Consider the following 12,235-nt stretch of genomic DNA (forward strand, 5'->3'; position numbering starts at 1 on the left):
CCGATGATTGATTGAAAAGGTTGCACGGAGATCAATATCTCGCGTCGATCGAAATAAAGATCGGTCGTTGGGTGTCTGCGGTGAGGATGTATTGCTGCTCCGTGTATTGTTTTATGTCGACTCCAAAGCTGAGACAAAGTTATTTCATTAAACTGTTGCTCCCAACTGTTGTTTCGACCGAAAAATGCACAAGACTTTACGGTCTACTCTGCGAAGCGCTTTGAGACGTCTCGAAGCCGTCTATATCAGATGCAAAGGTTATTATTTTATTTTTATTTCCTTCTCTGCTCCTTTCCCCCAATGAAATGCTGCACCAAACATGAGGCTGTAGTGCCATCTGACGTTCGCAAAAGTACATCACTCCCCCTCTCCCCCCCCCCCCCCCGTTTGACCTCCACCTTTCTTACAATAAAAATGTGGGATTTGACTTCCACAATGTTGCTCCGTTGCCCCTCTTGAAGGAATTGACCATCTTCTGCCTTCAAAAAAAGTTACCTATAATTCTGCCCGCGCCTCTGGTCAAATTCCCCCGTCCTTTCGGCTCCGCTTGCATTTGATATAGCGCTTCAATCGCATTGTTGAGACGTCTCAAAGGAGAGAGGGGGAGAGGGGGAGCGAGAGAGGGGGAGAGAGGGAGCGAGAGAGGGGGAGAGGGGGAGCGAGAGAGGGGAGCGAGCGAGGGGGAGAGGGGGAGCGAGAGAGGGGGAGAGAGAGAGGGGAGCGAGAGAGGGGGAGAGAGGGAGCGAGCGAGGGGAGGAGAGGGGGAGGGGAGCGAGAGAGGGAGCGAGCGAGGGGGAGGGGAGCGAGAGGGGGAGTGAGAGAGGGAGAGGGAGGGGGGGGGAGCGAGAGAGGGGGAGAGGGAGGGGGAGAGAGGGAGCGAGAGGGGGAGTGAGAGAGGGAGAGAGGGGGAGAAGGGGAGAGAGGGGGAGAGAGGGAGCGAGAGGGGGAGCGAGAGAGAGCACTACCGACTGCGCGAGGCTGACATACAAAGCAAACCCCCCCTCTATATGTACAATAATAATAATATATAATTCCCGTCCGATCACGTCGTCGAGACGTCTCAAAGCGCTTCCACGGGACACACTGTAAAGTGTAGTGACTGTGTGTTTTGTGTCTATCCCTCTCTCTCTCTCCCTCTGTTCCTCTCTCTCACTCTTTCTTTCTTTCTTTCTTTCTTTCTTTCTTTCTTTCTTTCTTTCTTTCTTTCTTTCTTTCTTTCTTTCTTTCTTTCTTTCTTTCTTTCTTTCTTTCTTTCTCTTTCTTTCTTTTTTTTTCTTTCTTTCATTCCTTCTTTCCTTTCTTCTTTCCTTCCTTCCTTTCTTTCTCTCTCTCTCTCTCTCTCTCTCCCACTCCTCCTCTCCCCCCTCACTCCCCCCTCACTCACTCACTCCCTCCCTCTGGTCTCGGGGGAGGGCTTTCACTGTGACACAGGGCCTCGGCGCTGATTGGATAAAACCTGGTGCGGAAACCGGTCCGTCCCCGAAACCCTTCCCCGACACCACCCACACAGACACACATCCACAGACACAGAGTGACAGACACCGACACACAGACAGGTGAGCCATCAGCCCCGGGGGGGGGGGGGGGATCAGAGCTATTTGCCGCCTTCCCCCTCACTCCCCCCATTGCCTCCTTCACGGCCCATCTCATGGCCCTCCTCTTCGACCGCACCTTCTGTCACCCCCACACCCCCCACACCCCCACACACACCCCACACCCCCCACACCCCAACCTCCCCCCACACCCCCAACCTCCCCACACCCCCCACACCCCCACACCCCAACCTCCCCCACACCCCAACCCCCCCCCACACCCCCCCACACCCCCACACCCCCACACCCCCAACCCCCACACCCCAACCCCCCCCCCCACCCCCCACACACCCCCACACCCCAACCCCCCCCCCACACCCCCCCACACCCCCCCACACCCCACCCCCCCCCCACCCCCACACCCCCCACCCCCCACCCCACCCCCACACACACCCCCCACACCCCAACCCCCCCCACACCCCCAACCCCCCCCCACACCCACACCCCCCCACACCCCCACACCCCCACCTCCCCCCCACACCCCACACCCCCCACACCCCAACCTCCCCCCCACACCCCCACACCACCCCCACACCCCACCCCCCACACCCCACACCCCCCCACCCCCCTTTTCCCTGCACCCCCTCCTGATCCCAACCCTCAGCTCGGGTCCGAATCCCTGACCGTCCCCCAACGCCGCGAGAAACATCCGCCCCCACGTGAAAGGCTCTGTGTAAACCAAAGTTGTTGTCTTTCTCTCCTTCCCTTCTTTCTCTCTCCTTCCCTTTCATCCTCTCCTCTCCTCTCTCCTCTCTCTCTCTCTCTCTCTCGGGATTGAATCCAGTCCCAGCGATGGCGTCCCGGGGGAAAAGCGAGACCAGTAAACTGAAGCAAAACCTGGAGGAGCAGCTGGACAGACTGATGCAGCAGCTGCAGGATCTGGAGGAGTGCAGGTACAAAGGCCACGACAGCTTGTGTTTACGCTGCGCCCCTCCCCCAGGCTGGAGTCCCGGAGCGAGGGCGAGGGTCTCACCGGGAACGTCAGGCGAAAGCTCGCGTGAGTCTCGTGGCCGTAAGTTTCCCTGCGCCTGGGAACAGGAACCCGGTTTCCGCTTCCGATTCGCGTTCCGGAGTCACGTTAGGCCCCGAGTGAGGTGACTCCCGTCCCTGACCCGGTTATCGTTCCTTTTCGCGCCTTTTCTCTCTTGACGTGGGTTCGGTTACCGGGTTTGGGTCGTGTGACCCGACATTTAACTGTCGTTTGGCAAAGGTGGGGCACATTTTTTTCCATTCCCCCACCTCTCACACACACCCACACACCCACACACACTCACATACACTGAGCTGCTCAAATACAACCTTCCTTTCAAATAACAGTGAGAAAACTTTAGTGCACTTGCCCCCGGAGTGCAGATGGGGAGGGGAGGGGAGCCTTTAAGTGGGTATCTCGTACTCCCATCACTAAACGTATAATCGAGTTTGATCGCATCGCAAGGGTTGCTCAGTCGGTAACTCTCTCTCTCTCTCTCTCGCCCCTCTGGGCCAAAGGGTCAGAAGCTTGCGGGTTCCAATCCATGTCAGCGCTAAAGCCGGCCTGCGTAACCCTCACTTCACCTCTTAACGAGTCTCGCTCTGCGACGTGCTTTAAGGCATTTCTTTCGAGATGTCTCGACGAGGTGATCGTGCGAGGATTATTATTGCTCTTGTTTTGAAATAATAATAATCCCTGCATTTGTTTTTTTCCGCCCCTGATCATCTCGTTGATGCGTCTCAAAGCGATTATACTGTAAAGTGAGTTGACTGTGTATTTTGTGGGCGAAATGCGGCAGCCAATTGCGCACAGCAGCGTCCCCACAAACAGTAGTGGATTGAAGTGACCAAATTATTATTGTTTTTTTTTCTTGAGGGATTATTATCAGGCGTGTGGAGTAAGGAAACCTGCCCAAGGTTTCGCCCTGACCTGCTGGGAATCGAACCCAGGTTCTCTCGCTTGCGAGTGCTCTAACCCCTGAGTTACAGGACTCCACTTGAAGGCGGAACGTGCTGTGGAAACGGCGACTAACTCGATTGTCGGGCAAATGCTTATTTGTGGCCCTTCGTTGTTTCAGAGACGAACTCGAGCCGGAGGAATACGAGGAAACGAAGCAAGAAACACTGGAGCAGCTGAGCGAGTTCAATGAGTCCCTGAAGAAGATCATGTCGGGAGATATGACGTTAGTTGATGAACTCAGCGGAATGCAGCTCGTAAGAACTGGAGCCGATCAGCGTTTAATTGATGTAACAAAGGAGCTGTTGACCGGATGGGAACACAGTGAAGGGAATGTGGGATGGAGTTCCACAGGGTAGGGATAGAGAGGCTGAAGGCCTGACCGCCATTGGTGGGGTGGGCCAGGCGGGGGACGTGGAGCAGGCCAAAGCCTGCTGAGCAGAGGGAATGGACCGGTTGATAAGGGGTCAGCAGGCCACAGAGGTGGAGGGGGAAGAGATAGTTAAATGCGACTGAAAGGATTGCACTTTGAATGAGCCAACACCATGGACCAAATGGCCTTCTGTGCTTTGAATTTCTGGTTTTTTTTTTTTGCTCATCGAGAAGCTCGCACCTCGAGGGAATGTTTTTTTTTCTTTAAGTGCAAAGCTGGTGCTGCCGTTAAGCTTATTTTTTTCTTTCTTTCCCTGAACTGAAAAGCTTTTGATAATTTTCCTCCAAACAGGCGATCCAAGCGGCTATCAGCCAGGCCTTTAAGACTCCAGAAGTCATCCGAATGTTTGCCAAGAAACAGCCCGGGCAGCTGAGGACCAGACTGGCAGAGGTGAGCTCCTCGACTCGGCATCTGGGTGTAACGTAATCCCTCAAGAAAAAAACCCACAATAATAAATTGGTCATTTTCAATGCACGACTGTTTGTGGGACGCTGCTGTGCTCAATTGGCTGCCGCGTTTCACCCACACAAAAAAAAAATGTACAGTTCGCTTTACAGCCTATTCTGTGAAGCGCTTTGAGACGTCTAGAAGACGTGATCAAGTGCTGTATCAAATGCAAGGATTATTAATTATTATTATAACGCGCCAATTTAGATAGATACTTGAAAAGAAAACATTTGCAGGGTACGGGGACAGAGCGGGGGGAATGGGACTGGTTGGCAGCTCTTCCAAAGAGCCAGCACAGGCACGATGGGCCGAATGGCCTCCTGTGCTGTAATATTGTAGGATTTGTCCGGGACTCTCCACCTGGTAACCCAACAACATTGCAGTCCAGCAACTGTGTGGGAATATACAAGATCATAAAAGGTTACCATTCCCTTTGCGTATGTTGGATGCTCAGATTTCTTTGGTGAAAACATCTGGGTGCAGCTGGACTGTCCAAAGGATCAAAGCCTCAACCTCCGCAGTGTTAACTTTGTTCCTTCAGATGGAGCGCGACGTGATAGTCGGAAAACTACCGAGAGACGTTTACACGCAGCAGAAGGTTGAGGTGCTCACAGCCTTAAGGAAGCTGGGCGAAAAGGTAACCAACTTGCAACCAAAAGACAGCCAACTGAGGAAGATTGTCTATCATTCAGCGAGGTCCAAATGGGGAAAGATATAATGGTCAATGCAATGGTTGTCCAACATATTGGTAGCGGGTGGGTGGGCTAGGGAGGGAATCCTTTATGTTTATTGAGTGCCATCGCCCCAGTGGCAAGAGTCATCTCGTTGTACAGGATATTTTTATGGCTGGAGCACTGTCTAACCTTGCTGGCCACAATGTGGTGATGCTGTTAGATGCCTCTGTCCTGGGCGATACTTTTGCTGTGTTGTGGAGTCCGAGATGCACCTTCGTTGGCCGCCCAGTTGGCTGTTTGGTTCTGCTGTGACGGGATTCATTGTTCTGCCCTTTCGTTTAAGCTGACGCCAGAGGAGGAAGGCTTTCTCTCCGCGAACACGAGCGCCACGCTCAGTCAGTTTGAGAAGGTCTCGGTCAACCTAGGTGAGTCGATCAGCTCCTTGTCAACCAGAGTGACAGTCTCTCTCTCTCTCTCTCTCTCTCTCCCCGTTTCCCCACCATCGGCGGTCGGCCCTTCAGCCTTTCTGCCCCCACCCACTCTTCGGAACTTCAACCCACCATCCCTTCACCTCGCTCCCTCTCTTGCCTCCTTCAAGGCACGTCTCAAGTCTAGACTGTGAGTTCAAAGCCCCAACATGGGGCTTGAACCCACAACCTTCAGACTCTGAGGTGGGGGAGGTGAGAGGGGCGGGGGTGGGGGGGCGTGGGGGTGTTGAGAATGCTGCCAACTGAGCCAGGCCGACGTTCCTGACACTCAGTGTAAACCCAGAATGATAAATAATGCACGAGTCCAGGAGGAAATAAGTAGGCTGGTCATTTCATTAATAACTAAAAAAAATTGGAACATCCACCTTCGTGAAATATTTATTCCGACGGGGTACATTATTAATAACTTGATAAAGTAGGCAAACTTGTAGAGTGTATGCAAATCAAAGCCATTCTTTCTTCTTAATATATTAACAGTCCTGTATTGTTGCCAAAGAGCCAAAATGATACCAGAAGGGGGGACCCTCCTCTTCGACAGCGCTTTTAACCGCCCTCCTACCCCCCCCATCCTCCTAGCCCCTCCACCTCTCCTGATCCCAAACCCCAGCTCGGGTCCGAATACCTCAGTCCAGGGCCTCGGGACGTCCTCCCGAAGTGATCCAAATGTAAGTTGTCGCTGCTGCTGTTTCCTCTGAACATCTCTTGTGCTATCTATGACCTTAACAGGAGCTGGGGACAAAGTCTTCGCTCTGGCCAGCAGGGGAGTGGAGAACACACAGAAGTGAGACACCTTTTTAGACCTTTCACGCACCGCACCGTTTTTCCAAGATCACGTCCAGTTTTCTACGTTTACGTACTCGGCACGACCACCTTCCCGCTTGTGTGAAGATGTGTTGTTGTTGTTGTTTTCTGGCTGGTCTGAATGTAAAATTTGGAATCGACCATCCACGGCCTGCTACTTGATAACCGCAGCCACCCCCCCAACCTCTTTGTACAGGGTGTGTGCAAAGTCCTGTTACCCTCCCCGTGTCTCTGTGTGTGTGTGTTGTGTTTTTTTTTTAAACTACAGTGCACTGACTCTCAACTGAAACGTGTGGAAGAATGATGATCATCGCATTTAGAAGTGCTTAATTCGGTACGAGGGGTTAACTGTGGTCCAGAGGATCGGAGTGTGCGTGCGAGTGTGTGTGTGTGTGCGCGAGCGAGTGTGTGTGTGTAAAGGCCGTCATTTTCGTGGCAGATAATTTATCCGTTGCCATGTTCAGCGCCAAATCTTCTGTAACACGGACGGCCTGAGTGACGAGGAAGTTATTGCTCGACTGCAACAGGAAATAAAAATTAATTGTAAGAAAAAAAGTAAATGACGGGTGGGGGGGGGGGGGGGGTTAACAGAACCCTGTACAATTCCTGCCTTAACACTAATGACAAGCCACACGATGTCTTGAAAGGTATTTCTACAATTTTTTTGAAATCCCTGTGCTAGCAGCGTTGGTTCAGTTCAGCTACAAATAGTGAGGGAGAGTTTCCACCGGGTTCTAGATTTGCAGTAATAATAATAATAATTGCTAAATCTAGGTTTACTCTTTATTTTCGCAGCATTTAAGAGTGTCCGTAATTTGGTGAATTGGTTTGTTGATTTCAGTCTTTGAAGTCTATGTTTTTTTTTTTCCTGGAGTTTCTGAAAAACGGCCTCAAAACGTGAGCCGCAACACTCCGAAATGCTGCTGAACAATAAATACTTTTTATTTATACGAATAAAATATGAACACATAAATCAATATGTAAATAGAGCAAACCGAGACCCAATGGAATTTCTCCCCAAACATTCTGAAAGCTTGTACTCGTGTGTACACATGCCTGGGTTCAGGAGACATTGTAGTCTTACAGCACAGTTTTCTTGCCCTAACTAACGTTCTATTTATCCACAAATAAGCAGCGGTGCACAGTTTGGTAGCAAACTGCCCTCATTATGCCCCAGTCTGCATTTTCTTTCCCCGTGATGTTTCTGTGGACTGTATATTTGAATACATGGGAACGTTAAACATTGCCTTCATTTCTTTAGCATATTTCTTTGTTTTCTTCAAATCAGTCTTCCTATTTCTTTTCTTATATGAAGAATGTACTGTGTGGGTTTTGTTTTATACATAAAAAAAAGTTCAAATAAACCAGGCAGCTGTTTATTTTCTGTGATCCTGGATTGCATCTCTGTTATTGTCAAAATTCCTTTCGCATTTTATAGTAATACTGCACTTGTATTTGATGGAGCCTCATTATCTTATTTAGACGTTTCAAAGCGCTTCACAGAATATATTATAAAGTGGAGTGACTGTGTTTTGTGGATGGAACACAATCAATTTTGTAGGCCATTTGGGTTTGTATGCCTTTAAAATGCTGTCTGTGAAAGGGAGCTCCCTGATTAACTAAGGAGTAGAAATTGATTCTTAATTTGCCATTCGCTTGTTTTAAGAGCTGTGGCGTTTAAACGTGTGTGCAACGTACACAGTCACTACGCTTCACCTCTTTTGGTTGGCCAAAAAAAAAAAATGTTTCCCGATTGAATGTTTCCATTTATCGTACGGCGTAAATCTTTCCTATTTTGTTATTTCTATGATTATTTTGTTGGTCAACCGAAAAGGTTGGCGATCACTGCTCTACAGAATATCCTGTGAAGCGCTTTTGAGCCCTCTTCCAGATGTGACACGCGCCGCGTCGAATACAAGGATCGTTGTTAATGATTCACTGAACTTGAGAATGTTCTGTTTTTTCTACACAGTCAAACGTATTAAGGCCGTAGTCTTCTAGTTGAAACTGAGAATCTCTGTGCCTTTGGTAGGATTGCTGAACCTGATATTCCCCGCCCAGGCAAGGTCAACAAAAACAATTTATATGTAATGTCTCTCAAAAGGTAATTTTCTTGCTTCGTTGAACTTGAGGGTGTAGTTTTAGTATTTGAAACACCAGGAGGCACTATTCTAAAATAGAATTATTATTGTTAATTAAAAACAATCCACTTATACAACAGCTTCCATTTATGTAGTGCTTTTCGTGTGAGGTAATGTCTTGAAGCCTTGAATATATTGCCTTGAAACCCTGGGCAAGTTTCCTTTACTCCACACAGAGCCTAATAATAATCCCTCAAGAAAAACAGAATAATAAATTGGTCACTTCAGTCCACGGCTGTTCGCGGGGACGCTGCTGTGCGCGATTGGCTGCCGCATTTCGCCCACAATTATGCAGTCAATTCACTTTACAGTATATTCTGTGAAGCACTTTGAGACGTCGAGAAGACATGAAAAGCGCTATATCAAATGCAAGGATTATTATTATATATCCCGTTACAAATTATTGCATCTCTCCCAATCGTTCATTTTGCAGAGCCGTGACTTAGTGTCTTGAGGGACTGATGGTCTAAACGCAGTAAATGGATCTTTAACAGACAGGTGGGACCTTGGTTTAATGTCTCATCCAGCAATGCATTGGAGCCTCAGCCTAGACTATATAAGATCAAGGTCGTCGCACAAAGGATGTTAAACCTGACGGCCCACCTCATCCCCCCCCGTGTGAATATGAGATGACGTAGATATAACCTTTCAGTGCAAACCTGTCGTAGCGAACCATTGAATATCGCCATTACTGTGTGAGTGACCTTGCAACTTAAACACATTCCCTACGTATTAAGTGAAGAGTTTATTGAAATGAAAACAAATTCAACTTGTGTGCATTTGGGTCGCGAGGCATCGTTGATTTATCCGGATAATTCAGATGCCAATAGAGAGATGAATAGGGAGCTTCTGCCAAGGGAACAACAGGAGTTCCCAAGAGCTGTCACACTCTGCCCTCGACTGTGTAACGTTCACTGGTAACCCTTTGACTAAATGATTACTGAAAGCAGATCTGTCAGCGTAACATTAATTGGCCAGAGGAAAAGATAACCAAAATCTTCAGGTTTATAGTTGAAGTCAAAACGCCTGTCTCTGAATGCCAACCGTCTGGTAAATCTTACATGTAGTTGTTGTGTTTTGCATTAGTCTTCAATGAAGGAAAGAACTTTACAGTATGTTCTTTAGTCAGTTTTTTTACGTATATAACTTTACAACCAATTCACTTTACAGTATATTCCGTGAAGGGCTTTGGGACATCTCGAAGAAGTGATAAGGCGTTATATCGAATGCAAGGATTATTATTATTATTAATATAAATACTCATTCACTTACCTCCATTTTAAACATGTCAGTTGAATTTGCTTTTACAACCTGGGACAGGGTGTTGCACATTCTCCCAACCCTCTGTGTAGAAATGTTGCTGGTAATTGTAGAAGGATTATATAATTAACCGGCTGGCAGGAATACACTTATGCTCAATTAAATAAAGTGCAAACCTAAATCAAATGTTTTACATGGTTAAATGAAACCACTTAAATTGGCAAAATGAACTTCCAAAGACCATAAATTCTCTAATACTGCTATTTAATGGATTCTAGTTTTACGTTTCCTGGTGCCAGATAATAATGCCTGCATTTGATATAGAGCTTTATCACGACCTCAAAGTGCCTCACAGAATATACTGTATAAAGTGAATTGACTGTGTATTTTCTGGGTGAAAATCTCTCATTGGGATAACATGCGATATTAACCGATTTCTTAATGAGAACTGTGGCCATGTCCAAATCTCTTGAAAAGATTGCTCGTTCTGAAGAACACATTCAACGGGTGTTTTAGAAATTCGGCTGTGGATTCTTTCAATTCGATCGACGTTTTAAAAAGTTGACTATTGAGAAATCGGTTAAGAAATCCCATAAATTAGACCGCTATTGTTGACAACAAATGTTATTTGTATACCTCATTGTATGCCGGGAGGACGTCCCAAGGCGCTGAACATCCTTTCGACGTGAAAGGCGCAATAAATTAGACAACGGGGGTCTAATCTATGTAATTTCCTAACAGCACAGGAGGGCAATAATTCTCCAGATACTTTTCAACCTTTAAGTTTTGATTATCTCCATAGCACTATGTGATCCTGTGGGACTTTAAACCTCTTTGATTGTAACCTTGGCCAACTAGCCCCTACCCTGCTCTGGCTCCAAAAACAACAACAACAAACTCCACCAAGTTTCTAAAGAAGCGATTGGCACCATATAAAGTAGGCGTGTGTTTACCTGAACTTTAATGCTCTCACCGATCTCGCTGGCTCAGCAGTGACAACACCCGTCAAAGGTGTGAGTCAACTCTGGTGGACTCAGCGATACAATAGCTGAGCCAGGTGGACACATAATGCTCCAGGGCACTGCTCGTGTCTAACCTGCTTGCCTGGTTCGTTGGTAGGGTTCAGCATGAGGAGGATCCGAGAAAAAGGGATGTAAAGGAGAGTTTCAGATCCTGGGGCAAAAGGACTCAACATACACTCCTGCGTTAATTACCCCGACATAATCTAAAGTATGTTTTGCCGACATGCTTGGCGCTTTAGCACGGAGGAAAAGTGGGGAAATGCCATTAAAAGATCTGTTACTGTGTCATGAATTGGGGGAGCAGGCTTGATGGGCTGATTGGTCTCCTGTTCCTATCTACCTGATTTCCTCGAAGGTTCAGCACTCTATGGACCAGTCAGAATCAGAAGGTTGTGGGTTCAAGTCTCACGTCGGGGACTTTGAACTCACTTTGTCCAGGTTGAGACTCAGATACAGTCCCAAGGGTGTGCTGCATTGTTTAAGGTGCTGTCCTTCGGGTGAGATGTTAAACTGATGTCCATGTCTGCCTACACTGTACAGGTGGACTTTAAAAGATCTGGTGGCACTATTTGAAAAGAAAAGGGAGTTTCTCTTGCTATCCTGTCCAACAATCCAACAGATACAAATCAGTAATTCTCTTCATGGCTGTTTGTGAGACATTGCTGAGTACAAATTGGCTCTCTCGTTCATCTCCATACAAATGCGCAGTCAATACAATTACCATTAATCCTGTGAAGGGCTTTGAGACGTCCTCCCGTCAGGAAAGGTGACCGATCAAGTATAAGGATTATCATTTTATTATTATATTATTATTAGTTACGATGTGCGCGGGCAATCATACGTTTGGCACATTTGCACCTGTAACAGGGAAACAAACGAACACTGAGACACGTTTCTTTACTCACAATCTCGGAATAGCAACAGCAACAAAAAAAGATGCGTACAGATGCTCTTGTGTTTTCTGTCACCTACAGAAAATGATGACAGTTTTAATGAGCTCACCCAGAGGTGCCCTCTATAAGCAGACTGCAATTGAGTTAGGGGGGGGGGGGGGGGGGGAAAGGGAAATTCGAGTTCTGCGTACCGAGATAACCTTTTGTTTCTTAGGGAAAAATAAATCCCACTGTTTGTCTGATTTTACAAGTTGTGTTTCTTTTGTTTCCTCCATGGCTGCAGCTGGACGCCTGATAATTCCCTGACCTAATACCAATGATGGGGGCTTGGCTTTTTTTTTAAAAAAAAACAGATTGTCAGCTTCACTCCCGCTGCCTAGCCTCACAACGCAAAGGAGTCTGAGCGTTCAAAGGGTTTGTCTGCTTCAAGTCAAAATGCTGGTAGCCGCACTATTAAAACATTTATGAGACGTGCTCCACCGCGGGGAATGCTGCACACTGCAGGCTGCTGATGTTCAGCTGGTTTCTCCTGTGGCAGATAGACCTCGCGGAAGCCC

The 12,235-nt window shown here is 47.7% G+C and overlaps 1 protein-coding gene across 1 annotated transcript; it reads left to right on the forward strand.

The window, feature by feature from the left end:
* The first annotated feature begins 1,529 nt into the window (after positions 1-1,529).
* On the forward strand, positions 1,530-6,582 carry lzic (leucine zipper and CTNNBIP1 domain containing). The gene is made up of 7 exons (XM_042343668.1): positions 1,530-1,556; positions 2,377-2,485; positions 3,641-3,776; positions 4,244-4,342; positions 4,941-5,036; positions 5,417-5,498; positions 6,288-6,582. The coding sequence occupies exons 2-7, from the start codon at positions 2,385-2,387 to the stop codon at positions 6,344-6,346; spliced, it is 573 nt and encodes a 190-aa protein (XP_042199602.1). The 5' UTR covers positions 1,530-1,556; positions 2,377-2,384; the 3' UTR covers positions 6,347-6,582.
* The last annotated feature ends 5,653 nt before the right edge of the window (positions 6,583-12,235 follow it).

This window comes from Callorhinchus milii, unplaced genomic scaffold (assembly GCF_018977255.1).
Source record: "Callorhinchus milii isolate IMCB2004 unplaced genomic scaffold, IMCB_Cmil_1.0 Scaffold24, whole genome shotgun sequence".
NCBI lineage: Eukaryota > Metazoa > Chordata > Chondrichthyes > Chimaeriformes > Callorhinchidae > Callorhinchus > Callorhinchus milii.

Excerpts from the sequence above, each read along its gene's own strand:
- lzic (XM_042343668.1), top strand. The coding sequence starts at position 2,385 with ATGGCGTCCCGGGGGAAAAGCGAGACCAGTAAACTGAAGCAAAACCTG. Across the intron at positions 2,486-3,640 it reads CAGGATCTGGAGGAGTGCAG|AGACGAACTCGAGCCGGAGG; the intron begins GTACAAAGGCCA and ends TCGTTGTTTCAG. Across the intron at positions 5,037-5,416 it reads TAAGGAAGCTGGGCGAAAAG|CTGACGCCAGAGGAGGAAGG; the intron begins GTAACCAACTTG and ends CTTTCGTTTAAG.